General features: G+C 37.4%; 1 protein-coding gene across 1 annotated transcript in view; it reads right to left on the reverse strand.

Moving 5' to 3' along the window:
- The window catches only part of luzp2 (leucine zipper protein 2), a 168,062-nt gene that overhangs the window by 33,177 nt on the left and 112,906 nt on the right, over positions 1–21,979 (reverse strand). The window contains exon 6 of the mRNA XM_085357408.1: positions 4,629–4,691. Within this exon, the coding sequence (XP_085213534.1) occupies positions 4,629–4,691 (63 nt within the window). The remainder of the gene's footprint in view (positions 1–4,628; positions 4,692–21,979) is intronic.

Raw genomic sequence — 21,979 nt, forward strand, 5'->3', positions numbered from 1 at the left:
GCTTTGTAAAAACGATTACCACACCAAATGAAATGTATTCCAATATACAATACAGTAATTCCCAAGACTCCCAGTTCTCAAGATGAGAACAAAAATCACACAAAAAGTCATGCTCCTACTTGCTCACACAAAATCCCAAAATGTATCATGTGAAAACAAATGGAATTTGTTCCTAGAAAGTTTATCTGAGACCAGCTGAAAAAAGGCCTAATCTCGCTTCTTGGACATTGCTTCAAAGAATTGATTTAAGATTCAAAGATGCTATCACAAGCTATCACAGCAAGGAAAGAAAATGAGAAAAAAAAATCTCTGACTCAGTGCTTTGAAAAAAAGAAAAAACCTTAACTTGTCATGGTCCTGGGTCTTTTGACCCAGCGTTTTAAGTTTGAGTTTATTTTGTTCATTAGGTTATCTAAGTTCATTTGGTTATTAGACTCCTTGTGTTTTCTTCCCCTGTATTTAAGCTTCCCCTCACCCTTCGTGTTTCATGCTGCGTGTCTTATGTTATCAAGTTTGTATTATTTGTATATTATATTGACATAACTAAAAAGGTCTTTGAAGATAAAACCATCATTTCTAGAGACAAATTACATAATGTTGTTCAGTGTTTATTGAATGTTTTGATGTTTTGGGTGGGTATTCAGATTCATGTTTTGCATAAAACACTGTAAAAGGCAATAATTATTACAAATAATCAATAATAGAATAATGATTCTCTATAGAAAAAAAACCAAACATTCAGTATTATTCAAAAGTCTTGAACCACACATCAGTTTAATTGAAGTGGTCTTTGTCAATAGTCCTTCATCCTTTTTGAAGGTCTTTCAAAGTTCTTCTTTGGACAAGTCCTTGTAGCTGACCATTTTTTGAAGAATGTATCTGTTGTTTGTTAAGCCACTTAACACTGACCTACGAACCCATGAACCCATTCAAGCAAAAAAGACACTTCAAGCTTTAGACACTTTGTTACTAGCAGCCTAGTAAGAAAGTCACATTAAGACCAAAGACAACATAGTATTGAATACATGAATCAGTACTTTTACACTAACAAGGTAAATTCCTAGAGCTATCAGCTGAAAACTTGGTAAACGTATCTTTGCATGATATGCACTGAACCTTCAAAAAAAATCTGAGGAAACTGGTCAAAGGAAGATGCGGGAAGCTTAAAAACTGATCTACGGCAGACGTTCAGTATCTAAAAGTCATGTGCTTAAGAAATACAGAAAAATGCTTCAAAGACTTGACACAGGACATGAGAGATGTATCTGGCCCTTCAGTTGGTCCATGTACTGTTCATTGAAGCCTAATCAGACGTTGCCTCAGTGAAAGAGTGGCTGACAAGAAGCCATTCATAAGGAAGAAGAACAGGGAGGAAAGGCTGAGATTTGCCAGATCACATAAGAACTGGACAGAAAATCAATGGCAACTAATCTTATAGAGTGATGAATCATTGTCAATATGCATAAAGGAGGATAAATGAGAAGTATAGCAGTGAGTGTCTACAGCCATTTATGAAACAGGATGAAGACTCTCTCAAGATTTGGGACTGTGTTTTGGTTAGTGGTGTTGGGGACCTTGTCAAATATAAATTATGACCCCAAAAACCATTGGGTTTTGATCCAGCATGCAGTACCATCTATTGGGAGCAGCTTAATTTTTCAGCGTGACAATGATCCCAAGAAAGCCACCAATGCAATAAAGGCATACTTGGATAGAAAAACACACAATTAACCACTATCAGTCATGGATTGGCCTCCCGCAGAGCCTGGCCCTCAACATAACTAAAGCAGCGTAGGGCCATTTTGACAGAGAACAGAACAAAAGGCAGACAACATCCAAAGAAGGGATTTAAATGTCCTTCAAGAAATCTGGAGAACTCTTTCTGAAGACTACATAAAGTCAGACTGTTGAGGGATAAAGGTGATTACATCAAATATTGTCTTTGACAGTAGAATCTTCAAAACTCAGTTTTTGTCAAATGTACTGTATTACCATGTATCCCTGCTCACGCATCTTAATCAACTGATGTTCCTATTTCCCATTTTTCTAGGAAAATATGGTCATAAGAGCCTTAAGTAATGGCTCAAGAATATTGCCCTGCACTGTATATCAGAATCTAAACTCTCTAAAGATACATTATGTTTGAGGAGGCGTAACTTTCTTGCCACTAGAAAAAAAACTTTTAATGATGTTGTTCGCAATTACCTGTGGCAATTTGTTTTGTAGCTTTAGAGTCTATCACTTTCTTTCACTTCACAATCATTACAGTGTGATTGCAGGCTCACTCTATAACCCTTTAAACATAAATAACTTTCTGGAAGAAGGCACATGGAACAATGTTCTTCTCTCTGATTTACTCCTCCATTTAAAGTCTCCCAAAGGAATTGAAGACAATGACCTCCATCTACCTGTGGTCAAGAAAAGTCTAGTAGCGATTTGTTCCCTAAAGATCTCAAAGCCTCCCAGCCTTGATAACAGATCTTCAGAAAAAAAATCCAGCTGGCAGAGACTGGAACTTGGAATTAAAAAGGATTGAGGATGGGATATTATGGTATATTAACTACAAGCACATAATTTATCACCATTTTGATGACTGCCTTTGGTGTTGCATGAAAATTCTGGCTCAGTATAGCGAGTGACCCACAACTTCAATCAGTATCTCTTCATTGCATTTGTACTCTGTCCAACACTTCCCTGAAGTGTTATAATCAGACAGGCTGCATAGTCAAATGTGCCATCAAACAACTCAGAGTTTGAATATGTGATGATGGCTTGGATCAGCTTAAATGGTGAAATGTCAGGGATCTTTAGCTGGAAGATTTGTAGAAGGAAAAGCGCCTGTAATGTTAAACATCAATTTTCTACATCTCACTAGGGACTTGAGAATAACCTTAGTTTTGGGGCTGACTTCGAGGTCAATGAAAAGCTCTTCAGCACGTAACATTGTGCAGTATGATCTTTTAGTCGGTTACGGCTGATGGTGTTCAAGACATATGTGTTCTGCCCCCCCCAAACAACTCTGTTAAGCTGTGTCGGCTTATTCTGTGTTAACCACATTGCAGGATCAGAATTTAATAATTCACACTCTCAAGTGACTTCATTCAGTCGGTCAAAAAATAATAACACAGTTGTGGTGACAGAACTGAGGCATGGGAAAGGCAAGTGCTTCCTGCTAAGCTATACTGTTCTAACATTTGTTTGACTAAATGCACTCTGTTATGAAGTATACTCACTATTCAATCTGACAGCCTTGCAAATAAAACACAATTTTCAAGAAGGTGTTAATGTTCAGTGTTTGCTGAATTTAAGCAATGTTGGACAGATTGATACAAGTTTGGAGGAAGCATATTGCAGTGCTATGGAGCTTTGACCTATTATACAGACAGCTGCTTCCCTTGTGAAATAGAAACATTAAGATTAGAAACATTTATGTAGAAAAAGTAATTACGTTTTTTAAGGGTAGAGATTCTAAATTTGGTAGACTAATTCTTCTCAGTTTCCATACTCATACCTTCCAGGGTGGATAGCTGCCCTGCCATTTTTACCTGAAATTGCTCTGTCACTCAAAAAGCTTCATAAAATCATCTACAGCACTGATCAAACAAGTCTCATGCTGCTTTTAGGGAGGTTTAGCCTAGGGTCTCTTTCTCAAGAAAGCCTCCATCCCCACACAGAGTCAAGCTGTCATGTCAGTGCACTAAGGTAGTAAAAATCTCAAGTCATCCTACATACTGTAGCCTGACTATAGGAAAAGCATGGAATCACCAGCTCTACAACTGCATAACTATGAACCCCATAATTACACAATACCAGCTGCACTGACTCGAGCATGTCAACAGGATGCCTGTAGGATTCGCTGCCTTGTAAGATCCTGCATGGCTAGATTACAGCGTGTGCACTGGCCATCAGGAAGGCAAAAGTGACAGTTCAAAGCTCAGCTCAAGGGCTCACTATGGATGTGGACCTGATGGAGACTGCTGACTGTAAAAAAAAACTGAAAGCAGAGCTGAAGAAGAGGAAAAGTGACAGCAAAAATGACACAGACCAAATGCACTCAAAGCTACTCTCACCACAACCTGAGTTTCTCAGATTGCACTGCACAGCCATCAAAAAGCTTGCACTTAGAGACAAGTTGTTCTGAGATTCACTGGACTGCCAAAACAAAGATTTTGTGCTTGCACGCGCTTGCGTGTGTGTCTGGGTATGTTTATGTGAGGGAGTGGGAGAGACAGCGAGAGGGAGACAAAAATGGATCATTTCTAACCTTTAACTGGACCTTTATAAATCTTTCACCACACACAGGTCGCATCAAGAGTTTTCTTATTACAGCAGCAACTAATGAACTAAATGATAAGCTAAGCCATAGATAAAACACAAACAAACAAACAAACATGTATTTTTTTCTAATATATATTAATATCTTAATACTTTGCATTGAATTAAAAGCAATCACATTGCATTTCTCAGTTATAGCACTGTTTATGCTTTGTTAAGACTACTTGCTCGCACTATGTCTGCATTATGTTACAAACTGCACTCTTTTCATGAACAATAGACAATTAAATAGCTGGACCTGAATATTAACTATGCACGAGGTGAAACAGAATGCACTAATTGAAAATTCTTACCTCCTCAGCATAGGCATCACAAAGTTTGTTCCCCGAGAGCAGCTTGTTTTTCAAGCTCTTGTTCTGAAAAAAAGAAAACACAAAAGAGGTAATGACATTTGCATCTGCCCTGTAGCCTGCACTGCATGTTGCTTTAGCATTTTTGGTGCTGTATAAAAAGCACTATTGACTCAGTGGGCATCAGTTTCTCCAGCTGGGCAATTGACTATATAGGAGCCCTCGCAGCAAGTGCTTGGTTGCCTCTTGATTTCAGACTTAAAAGCAGTCAGGAGTGGCCTGTCTGACGATCTGAGAGCGCACTCTGGCTCGCAGGCCTCTTAAAGGTCAAAAACGTAGCTCAGGGCAAGACCCCCACTGAACTTTAAGCATGATCAGTAAAGTCTTAAAATCATTTGAATGGTAGTAGGTGGAGAGATGCTAAAGTTTGGGTCATGAGCTGTTGGCGCCAGTTAACATCTAAATCTGGAGATAAGTGAATGATTCTGTCCAAACACACAACACCTGTAACATCAACTTAGGTTTGATGTATTAAAACCAAATCTATAGATTATTAACAAACGTACATTCAATTAAATGTAAATTTAAAGAAAAGAAAAGAAAAAAACATAACGCTTAATTGGACAACTTCTGCAAAGTGCAAGGGCAGCAGAAATTATGCAATGTGCTTTGTCTTGTCTTGCAAATTCAATTTCTTCATTTACAAAACATGGTTGAATCCAAATAGCAATTAAAAAACATTTATAGTAAAACCCATAAGGTTTGTGGTTTGCTGTACCCAAGAGCTTTTTCTGTGAACTGAATCTGAATAAAACTATAGATGTATTTATGTATACACTATACTTCTATAGGTGTTCTGGGAATTTTTTTACAACATACTTGAGCAAGGAGATTTCAAGAGAATCAGATTCTTTATACAGAAACATTTATTGCAGCCAGCTTTGAAATAAGGAGAACAAAACTATGACTTTTGTTGAGAGTGTTGTCATCCAGTGCCGATGCCGGCTTTTTTTTCCTCTCAGAGGGCGTATTCATACTGATCATACACATTTATAAAGTCTTCATGCCTGATCATATATTCAAACAAGGTTAACACAGCTCCTTTGCCGTAAGTATTGAGGAGGAGTAGGAATGCTATGTATGCCGAGCCTGTCTATTCTCGCATAATTATAAAATTAGAGGAGAGAGTCTCCACTCAAGCCTTAGGGCCTTAATCATTATATTCTTTCGAGAAATTCCACTCTCAATGACCTTTGAGACCTTTCCGAATGGAGAGTTTCACTTTAGTCAGAAAAATCCTTACAATATGTTTAAAAGGAAGTCTGCACTGACACAGTCAGGGGAGATGTAAAGACAGACGGGAATATGGCTGGAAAGCAATAACAGCATTTGATAAGAAGGGAAATTCTCTTTTTTAATTGGCACTGATCTGGTAATAAGATCGGTCCTAAACCAGCTTAATGCTTAACCCAAAGTAACCATCAAGTTTTCCAGATGACCCAGTCGTCCAGCATCTGCAGATAGGAGAAAGTTTAGACTGTCTCTAATGTGATTAAAAACCAGACTGTCCGCAAAATGTACTGCGAAAAGCTACTTGGTAAACCCAGTATATTTATAAGAGTTATATTTATAAGTGTATACAAGCAATTGGTTTGTAGAAAGGGAAGACTCCAGCTTCAGCTTGTTTTGGGGATTTATTTTCCAGTGGTTACATTTTTACCATTAACTTCTGTGCAATAATGCAGCATTTAAATAACTAGCTAAAAGAGAGAATAATCAAGTGAGCGGACCACAAAGCCTTGAAATATTCAGATGTCACCTCATTGAGTTGACCACGAACTCCATGAATTGACCACATGAATGTGAGGACATGTATCTGACAGCTAAAGCTTGGCCTAGAGTGGGTCATGCAACAGAACAAAGATCCTAATCACAGCAGCAAATCGACAACAGAATGGGTGAAAAAAAAGAATCAAAGTGTTGCAATGACCCAGTCAAAGTAAGACCTTGACATGTAAATGAAATGTTGTGGCAAGAAGAAGAGTCGTCCAAATTTCTTCCACAATAATGAGACAGAATAATGAAGTTGTACAAATAATGATTACTTAAAGTTATCGCTAACTACTGATAAATTAAGTTATTGCTGCTAAGGATGGTTCTGTAAGGTACTGAATCATGGAGTGTACTTAGCTTTTCACAGGACTGTTTTGCCCTCTTATATAAAATGATATATACTTTATTTATTTCAAAGGTTAGAGCAGCCAAGCTAACACAGCTTAAAAGAATAAATACTATATTAGAAATGTAAATAAATACACAAAATAAGGAGCACAATAAATTAAGACATAAGAAAAAGTGTAAAAATAAGTGAATATGGATATTTTTGAATGACACAGGTAAGACTGTCTGTATCAGTCCTTGTTGGAAGGAAGACAAAAAAGGATGTTAGACTGTCCAGATCCATTTCTGATCCAGTGCCACTCATAACATTCACTTGACCTCTGCATCAGTTGACTGAGTAATCCAAACAGTGCGCCGATCCAAACTGAATTAAAAGGGAATCCAAACAGCAAAAAGAACGATGGAAGAAAATTTCTTCTGCAAGTATGGACACATTTAGCAGCTAGCAGCCCACTACACGGCCACAGCACCCTTTTTCTGACATGCCTGGGATTACACCACTTTTCAGTCACATCTATCACAACCACATTTCTTCTTACCTCTCAGATTAACGTCCCTGTTTGCAATCCCTGTCCTGAAGCTATACAGTCACACTGTGGTTTTGGAAAGTGAGTCTCGATGAAACACATCAAAATAGGCTCACTGTGTTCCCTCTGGACTCAGAACTGCCAGCACGATCAGCTGGTGAAAATTCAAGAGTATAATACAAACAAGCCAAAAACCAAAAAACCAAAAACAAAACATGGGTAGACATGCTAAAATTGGAAAGACCAAAAAATAACCATGAAAAAATGACTTTACCCCGAGATAATCATTAAAGTGAACCATAATGGAAATTACTGTGAAAGGCTGTAACTTACCACAGTGCCAGGAATAAAAGCAAAAATATATATAACATTGTAAAACATAGTTATAGAAGTGTGTGGTTATTTTTTCTCATTTCTTTAGTACCAACAGAGCTGTGGGCATTGTTTTGTTGATCTCACTGCAGCACCATAAAATGTTCAAAAGTGTCGAGAGTCGAGTAAATGTATCGTTCTAATGAGAACATCATTGTGGAATTTGTTTGGATGGAAACTTCTATATAACACCGACTGGGGATGTTAACCAGCAGTCAGATTTGCAAGTAAGTAAGTTATGGGTTTAAAAAGTGACCTTTGGGGTAAACATACGTATGTATTATAACCATTTAGTGTCCGGTGCCCATATAGAAACACACAGAGCTGTCAGCATGTAGATTCTGAATATTGCTTCTACCTGAAGAAATATCAGTGTCAAATTAGTCTAATGTCAGCCCCAAGCAGAAATTGCCCTTTGACATTACATATAATTATGTGAATGCATCTATTGTCATGAAGTTCAGTTCCTGCAGGTGGGACACATGTATCACCAATAAAACTTTAATCTGCAACTTAAAGCTTTAAAGTCTGAACCATAAAATTGCCCAAAAATTCAAACTGCTTTTAGAACCTTCTGACAAAAATGTTGTGACATCCAAGTATTTTAATTTTTTTTTTAATGTATTTCTTGAAAATGTGTCATGTCATGCATCAACTATGATATGCTAGGCCTTAAATATTACTAAAAATCACATACGCAGGGCATCAATAATTATCTGGCCCAATATTTTCACAGTCAAACTACAGATCACTGTGTACCTCACTTTTTTTTTTTACATAAATAATATTGGATAAAATAATTCCCTAACATGGTGCTGTATTCAGTTTGAAATTGAACATGCAGTACATTCTGGACTTTCCTTTTATTTATTTTTTATTTATTTTTAACACCCACACCTGCACAATGTGCTACACACTCCAGTGCAGACATAAGATGCACTCTTAGCTGAGGTAATGAGTTGTTTTGTGACTCGGTGAAGCAAAGCTGACCGAATATCATTTCCACACAGTGGCACCTCCTTTCACCACTACAGAAGGACCACCTTTTGAGGACATGTAGAACTGGCAGCCATTATAAAATGTGACGTAGTTAAGCCCCAGGACACACTCAGAGAGAAAATAAGATTCTCTGGAGCTTATACTGTATGTCACAGTGCATTAGACGAAATGAAATGCACCATGCTGCACATGGCATAACGTGTTATTCCCGCAGTATTGTCAATCTGCAGGCCTAAAAATAAAGTCAGGTTTTTTTTACATGTTCATGTTGTTAATATTTTAATTTAGAAAAATGCAACAGCATCCGAATAAGTGTATTGCTCCTTGACTAAACGAGCACATTATGTTTCAGAATTTGCTGTCAAGTTTAGTGCTTTATTATTGCAAATAATTGTATAGTCAGTGATAAAATGCAATGCATACAGTAGTATAGGCTATCACAGCAACCTAAAGGACTTTAGCACACAAACACACACATAAAATAAATTCCCATTATTCAAGTCAAAGTTATTTTCGCACATTATAAAGTGCTGATATGCTCACGGGCACTAAGTGCTGATATTTACTGTCCATCTAGGTCAACTTTCATACTACTCAACAGCCATCAGTGCAGCATCCTTTTAGCCTCAGTGCGAAGCATCAGAAACCAAGTCTTCCGGAAACACATTTTGTATTTCATCTCAGTCGAGTTGTTCCCAAATTGACACTATGGAGTGTGAATGCAGTGTGCATAATAAACTGGCATATTTCATATTTATGTATCAAACACTTCCAAGCGGTGCATTCCACCCAGCCCTGCAAAGTTTAAATAAACTAGGAAAAGTGCATTGCATTTAGGGCTGACATTTTTATTTCAAACTGGCCGTGGCGTGCACATTGCTTGACACCACTTACAAGTGCGGCGCTGTTGTCATAACACATTTCAGCTTAAAAGGTCAATAAGATTCATTGTTAATGGCAAAAACAACCCAAAAGGACAAGATGATTCTGTGGCATCAGTGTTTTAACAGGTTACATGTCATGAAAATATGCCTTCATTATTTATGTTGATTACCGTGCCTGTAGAAAACAAAAATGCATTCACTGGCTCTGTCCAACTATTAGTTATGCACACTCTATCCTGTAGAGGTTCATGGTAGCTGGAGCTTATTTCAACAAGATGTGAGGTATGCCCTAGATACTGCAGATAGTCAGTCACTAAGATGAAGAGACGGCCATCCATTAACCTCCTGAGACCCAAACTCTTCCACAGCATGCATTTTTAATTTCTCTTTGATATTTGGGCATATTGGGGCCCAATGAATGTAAAAACAAAGAATTACCAGATTTTTTTTTACCCAATTTTTGTTTCTAAGAAAAATGAGAGCCACAAATGAGGATATTCGTTTAAAATTTTGATAGAACAGTGGTAGTATAATGTCCTCATAAGTGGATATCAGACCCTTGTAGAGCAAATTTGACACACTAATGGCCATCTATAATTACAGATTAAGCTGTCTTTGTAAGAAGGTGGAGCACATGATGACTAAACAAGCTCCACTCAAAAAGTGACCCACAACCCTATTCTGGTGGCGACATCACCAGAATACGGTTTTCTTAAATATACCTAATCTCACTTAAATGTTGTCATGAAGTTTTAAGAATAACAACTGCTACACTTTATAAATAATAACTATATGTATTATGTTTAATGTTAGCACTTACACTTACTTGGCTGGACAAAATAATCGCAACCTTGTTGTTGTGTTGACCTTCCTGTAAAGTCACCAGTCTCCTATTATCTTAAGAGAACATATGAACATTTGGATTTGAAGTTAAGGAACTTGCTATTGTACATCTTAAGGAATTATACTTTTTTTGAAGTCCACTACTTTAATTATAGATCATTTAAAGCTTTCTGATTAAGTGAACAACAAAGTCCTTTGATAAGCAAAGTTATTATTGGTTCCCCCTGCCTTTGGTTGGCTCCCATAGCATAAAATTCAATGATGATTTCTTGTTGTTTTTTTTCTTTCAAAATAATAAACAAAAACAAACTGATAAAATTGTATATTTTTATTGTAAGGTTGTAATTATATATAAAAGGCCTATAAACACCAGTTGTTTAAAGTCCATAATTAACGCACGACACAAAGACAGACAAAGACATTTTTTTTCAACTTTTCAACTGTATGTTTTGCCACATTCTACAATATGTTGTCTTTTTCTCAACAACTGTAATTTTTCTTCCTGGATTTCAGCTTCTTGTAAGTTAAAGAATGCATGCATATTATAAAATGAAAACTTCAGTTTATTTGACAGCCTCTGTCATATATTAATGAACGGATTCCACGCATAATGTAGCCAATTCCAATCACTGTCAGTACAGAGCAGTAATCTATGAAAAGAAAAACTCACAATGGAAGAAAATTAAGGTGGGGCCTGCACAGGAAGCCGTGTTGTTGTCAAAACATCCATTATAAATTACAGGCATTAGCAAAGCAAATATTTGCTGCTGATAAGCTATTAAATATAACATAGCCCCCTGATATCTTATACCGGCATGCTTGACAGCTTGAGTTGAACTTGTCTTGGCAGATCCTTAAGGACTCTTGAGGGGGTATTATGCATAAGCGAACAGACTGCTTTCTTGTCACTGGCCTATTGTTTTGCTGTACAATCATAAGCATGCAATACATAATCTGTGCATTAAGAACAGGGCAGTCAAGGGATTTTGTTTTCCCCGTAGCTGTCTGCCATTTTAATTAACTTGGTGGACACAAGTGGTGACCCCCCACAAGAGGTCAAGAAATAGAAAACAAGGACAGAAGCAAACTACAAGAAAAAATTATAAATACTTAAAGCTTGTGTTTATGAGTTATCAATCATTTTAGATTAGATAAGATTTAATTTACGTTGATGCGAATATTGTCCATATATTCATCTGAGCTGAACACAAGCTTCATTTCAGTGCTTCTTTATAGATATTGCCTCTCTGCATTTCTCATCAAATAGCTGTTGAGACGTGCTGTACGATGCCTGACAAGGCTTCAGGCTATTCGAAGAAAGGAGATAAGATGAACTCTATTGATCCTCTCGGGGAAATTGGGAAGGCTGGGTGTTTCAAAAAAGAGCTGAAATATTCCATGTGATGTGGCCTGAATTACCACTGGCATAATAATAAAGCTGCAGTTCCTCCCTGAACACTAATACGTTCTTGTCATTTGATTCACTGTCATTCCTTGTATTTTTTTCAAGCGGAATCAAAAATGACTCGAGCAATCTGATGAATTAGATTGGGATTTAAGATAGTGAGCCATCTGTAATGAAGAAAGTGATTAGAGATGAATTCAAGTACCTCAGCTCTAAGATATGAATAATGACCAGACAAATGGATGTAACTTCCAAGCTGATCAGCTTAAAGCTGAAAAGGCACAACAGTCCAAAAGCATTCTGGCAGAAACAGTTCTAAGTGATCTAAGTTTACTTTATGTGACATTACCCATCATCAATTAAATTATTAGCTCTGGAGGGAGAGTAGCTGGGATAGGCTCCAGCCTCTGGCAGCTCTGAGCTGGATAAGTGGAAGAGGATGGATGGATGGATGGATGGATGCATGGATGGATGGATTTGTAGTCTGTGCAGAGTGAGCACTGTAAACACAAATGGCTCAACAGCCGGGCTCAACTTTTTTTTTTTTCTCTTTAAAGTTTAAAACTCTCAATAACAAAATATAAGAAAAGAACACATATTGAATGATTCCAACACCTATGCTAATAATATTCAAGATCAATATAACCTTAACTGGCTACACAAACACATGATGACACAAGGATTATGGCAAGGCAATTAAACCCACCCAGCTAGGGTTAGTGAAAGTGAATTAGGTCAATTGTCAATTGGGTTAGCCATAATCCTACGTTATCTATTGGATTTTGCTTGGGTAAGACACTACCTTTAGTATGTAAGTGTAGGAAAAATATTTCTGAAATGGTTAAAAGTGTTAACTACTTGTTCCAAGAAATGACACGCAGTTCATTCACAGTTCGCTTGCCATGTAATATTGCCAAACTTTGTATACTGAATTGTTATGACACTAGGGAACATTTAGGACTTTTGGATAACAACAGATTTTTAGCAATAAGGCTGTCAGTCAGGTGAAAATGAGGTACTGTGTTTAATTGGATCCAATCAGAGAAAAAAAAGTGAGCATATGACACTGCATGAAGATTAACAGCTAGATGTAATGATGTATGAAGTGACATTTTACAGTGGTAGAAAACTTCCCTGACTCCTGCCAGTTTGCGTTTGGCTATGAGGCTGCCATTGTGCACCGCATGGAGAGTAAACAAATTCACTGTACTTTTGTATTACATTGCTAAAGATGTGACTTTTCTGTAGCTGTAGTCAGTGTGATTGTAAATCACACTGAGAACTTGTTTATGAGTTACATTAAACACCTGCAAGGATAAATAAAGGAGTCCTCAAGAACAGACTCAACAAAATCTTGAGAAGTTGTCAGTTTGCTGCCTACAACTATCATCAGCTAGAACTGTTTAGTATGACAGGTATTTGTTTGTTATTACACTGTGTTGCACGCATACAGTTTAAATTATCAACATGCATATAAGGAAAGTTTAAATATGGGGAATAAGAGGAGACTATACACTAGATTGAGAGCAGTGAGCAAAACAGGTACAAAGAGATTTTCATAAAAAAAAAAACCCAGGAAAATAATATTTTGTTTGGGTTTTTTTCCCCAAAGAAGGCCCTTTTGAGATTTAACACAGCCTATCCCCTTAGTTAATGTCAGACCATCAGATTTTTTTCTTAAATAAGCTAGAACTGGTAAAAATAAAAGGCAACATTAGAGCAGCAGGAACAAAACACTACAAGTAAATAAACATGCACACTGAGGCAAGTAAATGCCAGCAAACGCTGGTTCGGACCATCCCCGCCCGTTTTCTATCCAATTTTTTTCTCGTTTCTTCAATAGTGTTTACTCTCTCTGCGAGGAACATGAATAGTGACTGAAAAAATACTCTTCTGTTCCTGAAATTGCCTGATATAAACAGAAATAAAAAGTAATGGATAAATTGGATATGTGATTACAGTTGTTTATTCTGACAGACAGACATGGGCATAATATCTATTCTCATGTGTTGGATGATACACTCCAGTCAATAGATACATGTGAGCCTTATCAAAAATAATTATCTCCTTATTTAGAAAAAAAAGCAAACATTTTGATTTAAGTATGTGTATTCCTGCAAAATATTGATTAATGCCTCTGTACTGTAAGTTCTACCAAGAACTTAACTTTAATTCACACACATTGGTCATTAAGGTGGTAAATTTACACCGCTTAATTAAGGGATGCTTTGATGGCAAAGCAAGGCAAAACGTTTCCATGTTGAGTACAGTGGAAAGCACCGCCAAATATCGGAGTTGAAGAAAGATGCGATGAAGAAGGTGCCTAAGAAGTTCAACGAGCTGTCCATACCTGAAGCCTTGGAAACTGCCAAGCAAAGACTCACAACGTTGACCGTATACAAGCGGTATACGGTCAAGCGGTCTGGTATACCGCTTGAAGCGGTATACCAGACAGATAGGAGCCAGGAGAATAAACTATCTGTACTCAACTGTAATGAAGAGAGGGAAGCTAGTCAGAACTGAGGGCATCAAACTACCAGAAGCCAACATCGCAGAGGAGCAAGAGAAGGAGCAATCATGGAAGGACAGGCCCCTGCACGGTATGTACCACCAGCAGATAGTGGAAGTGGCTGAGATCCAGAAATCCTATCAGTGTCTGGACAAAGCTGGACTGAAAGACAGCACGGAGGCACTAATCATGGCAGCACAGAAACAAGCTCTAAGTTTGAGATCCATAGAGGCTGGGGTCTATTACACCTGCCAACACCCCAGATGCGGCTATGTAAAGATGCCCCTGAGACAATCCAGCACATAACAGCAGGGTGCATGACGCTAGCAGGCAAGGCATACATGGAACGCCATAACAAAGTGGCCAGTATAGTGTACAGGAACATCTGTGCTGAATATGGCCTGGAAATCCTGAGGTCAAAATGGAAGATGCCTCCCAGGGTGGTTGAGAATGACCAAGCTAAGGTCCTGTGGGACTTCCAGATACAGACGGACAAACTGGTGGTGGCTAACCAACCGGACATAGTGATGGTAGTCAAGCAGAGGAAGACGGCTATAGGGATAGATGTAGATTTATACTGAATTACAGTAACATCAGGAAGAAAAAACATGAGAAGCTGGGGAAGTACCAAGGGTTGAGAGAAGAACTCAAGAAGATGTGGAGGGTGAAGGTAACAGTGGTCCCCATGGTAATCGGAGCACTCGGGGCAGTAATCCCCATGCTAGGTGAGTGGCTCTTGCAGATCTCCGAGATCTCAGATTGCAGTCCAAGGAACAGCGGGTACTGTGGAGGACCTTCAAGCTCCCAGGCCTCTGGTAGAGGACCCGAGCTTGAAGAACACACCGTCTGATCGGGGGAGTTACAAGGCCTCCTGGAGACCAGCTTCTTTTCAAAAATAATGATATAGAAATATTTAAACTCCTTTTCAATATTTTCCTTCAGAATAAGCCTCTATGTTTTCACTATTCTCTGATGTCTTGACACTGTCCCATGGTGTCAAGACATTTTGAAATTGAAAGTCGTGTGAAGTCACAGTGTTTGTTAAAACAGCCTCTAGCTACAATAAAATAAGGGAGAAAAAAAGTAATTTTCTGAACATCTCAAATAAATATCTGCAGTCACAGCCTTCATCAGTCGTGAAGTACTTGGATGTATTTCTGTAAAAAATAAAAAAATAAAAAAATAGACCATCCACTTTATAGTGTCACAGCTGAATACCACAGAAAACCGGTCACTTGTCTGGAAGCCGAGGGCCAGAAATCAATATCCATGACGGGGTATGAGGAATAAAGCAACGCTGCTAAGTGACAGCATGGCACCAGCCCTGTGCACACTTGCAGCCTCTCTTGAACAAGTTTCTTTCATCTGAGTTTCGTGCCAGTGTCCACGAAGCCACACGTAGCAAAATTTTTGTATTAAGTGCAAAACAATGTGGAGAGTGACACAAATATGATCGCACTTGTAACAGAACGTCTAAGGCTTATGCATAAATGCAGGAGATGCCGGCAGGTGGTTGAGTTACCCAGACATACATCCCACACACTCCAAACGAGGAAGTATGATTTTTCACTTCAAGCTGACGCAAAGCTCAGCCAGAAGTAACACTTTGATGGCAAGGGTAACTTTGTGGCTGATTGTTACTCTGCTTCCTCTGTGGAGCAGAGAGTTGCAATGATTCATTCATTCCCATCAGTTTTCTGATGACTTATGTAATGCAAACATATATATTTTAGCTTAGAGATATCACAGTTGCCACTAAATCAGCTGCTACGGCAGTGTCTAACTTTGGGGTGTAATTGCTCTCAAAAATTATTCACAAAATCCACTTTTGTTTACTTGTTTTTAAAATAGAGATGATGAAGGAAAATGAGGAAATAAATACTTTTTACCCAATGCATGATCTCCTGGTCTGGATAGGATCCTATTGTTATGTATTTGGATTTTTTTTACCTGAATAATCTTTAAACATTATAGTTTTTCAAGTGTCCAACAAGCATACGCAACATGATCACATAGTTAATTATTTTACATACATACATTAGTAATGTAAATGTTTTAGGCCAGGAAGCTATTTTTCAATCTATATTTTACACACATAATGTTCACATTAATGCACAGTATCTATTATATCTATTATAATACATCAGTATTTTACCACAAAGGTTTACATACAAGTACTGTCCTTGTAGTTCATAGCCTACAAGTTTATACTGTTAACTGATAATCATGTGACAAGGCACCAGATGCTGTGTTACAGAGTAAATAATGTAATGAGCAATGCAATGAATTGCACTCACCAGCGAGTTAAAAAAAAAAAACCCAAACATAATTCATTGCTTGTAAAAACATAAGATAAGCAGATTCGTCTGCTTTCATTTGAGTAACTACCTGGAGTGGCTACAGACATGCACAGCTCAAACAGTCTGCACTTAGGAATTGTTTTCTTTAAAAATACAATGCAATGTTTCTGACTAAATGTTAATTACTCACGCAATCACAAAACCTGGAACGTTTCAAATATCCTGATATTTACTTTTAGTTACACTGTTCTTAAATTACACTGTATAACTATATGGAAACTGAGTGCTTTCCATCTGTGTATCCTTCATATTTAGGTTTTAGGACATTTTGGGTACTGATCCTGAGTGTTCACATCACTCTACATTTTGGAACAATCAGTGCTTCTAAATGTGGAGATAGTTTGGACATACACAATTCATTATGAGCAGAATAACCCTCTTCTATGCAGTCCTGTAATAGATTACACACTTGTGATTTCCAGGCCATGCTTTCAAACTAATTGCACAATCTCAGGCTATAAGAAATAATATATTGAGATTCTGAAAGTAATACATATAACCTGTAAATAAAACAGAATTGCTGTACTGGCTATTTCACAGACGGTAACTGCAATTTGTCTTTTTGCATATTACAGCACTTCAGCAGTGTTGGGAAGAAATGCAGATTTAATACAAACCGCCCTCTGGGTCCCAGATGGAACACGCCCTCGTGTTAGCATGAGACACTAAACCCACACACTGTATTTTCTGGTTTACCTGCCACTTCAGATTTCATTACAGACAAGCAATGCAGAATTACTGTACCTCATGATTTGCATATTTTCTAAATAGTGTTTTTCTCCTCACAGACTCAGCTAGATTAGTTCATTGTGTTGATGTACAAATACGCTGTCTACGGAAGACAGCCTTCGTACAGGCGCTAAATAAGACTTCACTGTCTTTGCAGTTTCTCCAGGTGTTAGTTATCAGTTTCTAAATAAACAACAACAACAACAAAGTATTAGGAGAGTGAGTGTCATATATTTCATAATGTTACTCATTCTGACATCATCGAATGCATATGACTGATAATAAACAACAACAACGACAGTGAAAGAAAGCATCTTTAGCACAGCAGCCTCTGCTATATGTGTACCATGTGCAGCCTACATTGTCCACTGCAAGTATTGTCAATACTGCTGACTGCATCAAAATCCCATATACTTTCATTCTTGGCCTTTATTTGAATACCTTGTCTCATTTTTCTTGCCTTATACATACACATCTCAAAACATACCCTGCTTAACACAGGATGCAGTTGAATTTATTAATATTAATATTTTTATTAATTAATTTTCCATGATCCTACCAAAGGTGAAATAAATAAACAGACAAACCTATGCCAGATAATTTTTGCTCTCTGCAGAAAGCCTTATCAAAACAAACCGATGATGTTAACCTAAAGAGGCAGTACCACTGCAGACACTGGCTTGTGATGCACTTAGGGCTGGACAGCACTGCTAAAATCATATCTTGATACGCATTCTTACAAGAAATCATTATAAACCTTAATAGTATTTAATTTTACATTTAATTTTTTTTTCTGGAATTTATTTACTCTTATGCCAGGAACAGTTATATAAACTCTAACATCTATTTGGCTTATTTTTCCTGAATGCTTTAGACACCAACTGAGAGGAAGCGACAGTCTGTTAACCCACCTGCTCACCCTGAGCCACATTCTATTGAACTCCAGGCTGTCCAATGAACTGAACTGTGTGTGTAGTTTATGGCAAAACCAGAGATTCAATGACAAGCCTCCTGGGTTTTCCTCTGATCTCAGTGGAGGAAGAATCAATGCTTCGAGTGGAGAGTGCCAAGGTCAGAGCTGTTTTGGTAGTGGACATTGTGTGAAATGGGCATGGCATCATAACATAAAAGCACTTAATCTCTGCATGAAAAGTGAGGGAAATTCAAAATGATTATGTGAAAGAGAAACAAGAAACAGGCCTGGCACTGAAACGATTAACTTCATCTGCCTGTGTTTTATTTTTGTCTTTATATTTTGCTGAAGTTTGAACCCGTAATCAAAAATACATTTTCAAATTTAAAGCCTTATTTATTTGATTCATCTTAAAGGCAACAGGCAACTAAAACTGTGAGTTTGTTCCTCAATATGTGCTAATTGTGTGGGTGGTCTTATATCAACTCTTAGAAATGTCATCAATGGCTGCTGATTACTCATACAGTATGTTGTTTTTGCTGCTTTCATTTTGTAATTGTCATCGTTATTTCCTAGTTTGCACGACTTTTAAACTCTTTTGTAGGGATCCAAAGAGTAACATCTGCTCTCCCACGGTGACCAATTTATGTGTTTTGAGTAATTTGCATCTAAAAAGGTCACGACATCTGGACTATCATAGAAAAGTCTGACTAAAATATGACAGTTGTTACTTTGTGGTTTGAACAATAAATGATGTATCTACATGCACTGTGCCTATGGAAAATATGACATTTATCGTCATATGTTTATATATAAATAAACAAAACTAGATGTGTCTTGCTTGTATCATTACTGTGATATATCTATGCTGGGGGGAGAAAGTAAACAGAATGTGTTATGTCAAGTCACAACACAGTAATTATTTTTCCTCCTATGGGGTTTGAATATTCATTTTTTAAGTAGATAATATATGAAATCGTTGATTTTTATGGACTTCTTCTTCTTAATGTATGTAAGTGATCACATGTGTGAAATGAACTCTGATGAAGCCTCATCAATACAAGCAAGGTTGCTTAAGAATGTTCTTAATTTACTTTATATTCACTTGACTCACTTGAAAGCATGATAATAGTAACTTCTGATGAATTCACTATCACTTTCTGCTGACGAGGAAGAAGTGAGTTTGTGCCATCAATCTAAAGAGAAAGAAAAAACGGCATGTTTTGCTAGAGCACAGTATAAAACCTCTGTTAGTTCTGCAGTTTCATCTGCTTTGTCTTTGTCCTCCTCAACACATAATGATGCAGTTTCCCTTATCCGCCTACTTCAGTTTCTTGTCACTCCTTTTTTTTTTTAAGGCTATCATAGAGAGATCCAGTAAATGCCCCGATGCATTATTTTTTTCTTCTGCCATTTAGCTGGTGAAATTACATCGGGAAGACATGAAAGGAAGAAGACAATGTCAGGAAGCCATTTTAAACTAGAGAAAAATATCAGCATCAGCGGCAAGGAGCTGAATGTGTGGCTGTCTATTACAATGCTCTGTGAGAACCTGATGAATCCCAGCAGGATCCAAGTCAGCCTGCAAATCACTCTCCCTCAAAATAGTCATAATAAGCTCTGAAAGCAAATCATTGATAATGACTTCACAGTGAATTGCAGCCATAAAGCTTCCCCTCTGACACCACAACACAATTCACAGTGATATGCAACATAAAACAGATTTTAAAACCCAATACTGTTGTAAACAAAGGATATAAATGGATTTACAGATGTTCCCTTCAGCTTTGTTAGGAATTTTTATATACTTTGGCCTCAGAATGCAGAAAATTGGTGTAAAATAGTACTCACACCAGACAGTTCATTAGGTATGCTTGTTCAAGTGCTTGTTAACACAACTAATCAGCTGATCACATGTCAGCAAATCAGTGTATGACATTCAGACAATTTGCTGAAGTTCAAACTGAGCATGAGAATGTGGAAGAAAGGTGATTTGAGCAATTTTAAATGTGGCATTGTTATTAGTCTCTCACAAACTGCACATCTACTTGGATTTTCCTGCACAACCAACCCTAGGCTTTACAGAGAATGGTCCAATGAGTGGCAGCTCTCTGGGCTACAATGCCTTGTTGATGCTAGAGGAAAATGACCAGTCTGTTTTGAGCTCATAAGAAGCAAACAGTAATTGAAATAACCATTCGTTAGAACCAAGGTACGCAAAAGAGCATCTCTGATTGTACCACAACAGGTTCCACTCCTGTCAGCTAAGGACAGGAAACGGATGCTGTAATTCGTACAGGCTCAAACAAATTCAACTACAGAAAACTGGGAAAATGTTGTCTTGCTAGTTTCTGCTGCAACATGTGGGTGGGAGTGTCAGAATTTGGCTAAACAATATAAAAACATGACCCCATATTGCCTAGTATCAACAATCCAGGCTGCTATTGGTGGTATGACTGTAGAAGGGATATTTTGCTCTTCTAGGTCTTCAGTACCCATTGAGCATCATATACAGTAAATGCCACAGCCTACTTGGTGTTGCTGACCATGTACATCCTTTTATAACCACAATGTATTCATCTTTTCATGGGTGACTCCGACAGGATAATGTGCTATATCACAAATCTTAGGTCACAACTTTGGTCATGTTTCTAATATTTACGTAATCAATAACGATACAAATGGGATGGATAATGTATTACAAACACCTCTCAGCAGAAAATGAATCAATTCAGCATTATTGAGAACTGTAGCCTTTAACTAGTTACTTCTCATTTACATTACATAGCTTTGATGTTTTATTTATTGGTTGTTCAAGTATTGTTCATATACACATTTAAATTATGTTTTTATTTATACATTATCCCAGTAATTAGTCATATTTTCAGTTTTAGAACGGCACTGGTGGAATAGCCACTATTAATGCATATTGAATAGATTGAAATAGATACTGTGAAACAGTGGTTATTGGGTTTGCAACAAATTTACACCAAACCATCCCACCTGCCACTCTACATGCTTTGCAAAGTAAGAAGAAAAACTTGGTATGCCAGACTGAATTTTATCCGAGTGTAAACCCTATGGTTTTATGGTGTGCATATAAAATGTGCAAGAGCAACTGTTTTGTAACATCTTATTTCATTATTCTCCTACTCTTTGTTCTGGCTCATTTATACTTAAAACAGTTCTATATCCAGGTACAACTGCTGAGGTAAAATTGTAATGATTTAAAATGTTTGACATTCGCATTTCCGCAAATTATTTTTATGTAACTTGAGACTATGTAATAGATGCGAACATATATTTTGGTGTATATCACAGATGTTATAGAAGTCCGCAGATCTCTGTAGCATACACATGGCCCATTCCATATGTGACTATGAAAGTTATTAACCTTCTTGACTATTTTCCAAGAAATGTAAATCAGAAATACAACATTAAAACCTAAAAACGCCAACAATGAAGCACTCTGTGAAATGGAAATGGAGGGCCTAGAAAACAATCATGTCATCTGTTCTGCTGCTCTTTGCCTCGTTCAGCTGATTGCAGTGAAAATCTGAGTAAATAACTGGTGTGAAGAAGCATTTCTCTGGAAATTCTACCACAAAGTGCAGTTAAATTCTCAAACTCTT

This window comes from Diplotaxodon limnothrissa, linkage group LG1, assembly GCF_057381915.1.
Source record: "Diplotaxodon limnothrissa isolate DT_005_m linkage group LG1, D_limnothrissa_male_GT1.1, whole genome shotgun sequence".
Taxonomy (NCBI): Eukaryota; Metazoa; Chordata; class Actinopteri; order Cichliformes; family Cichlidae; genus Diplotaxodon; species Diplotaxodon limnothrissa.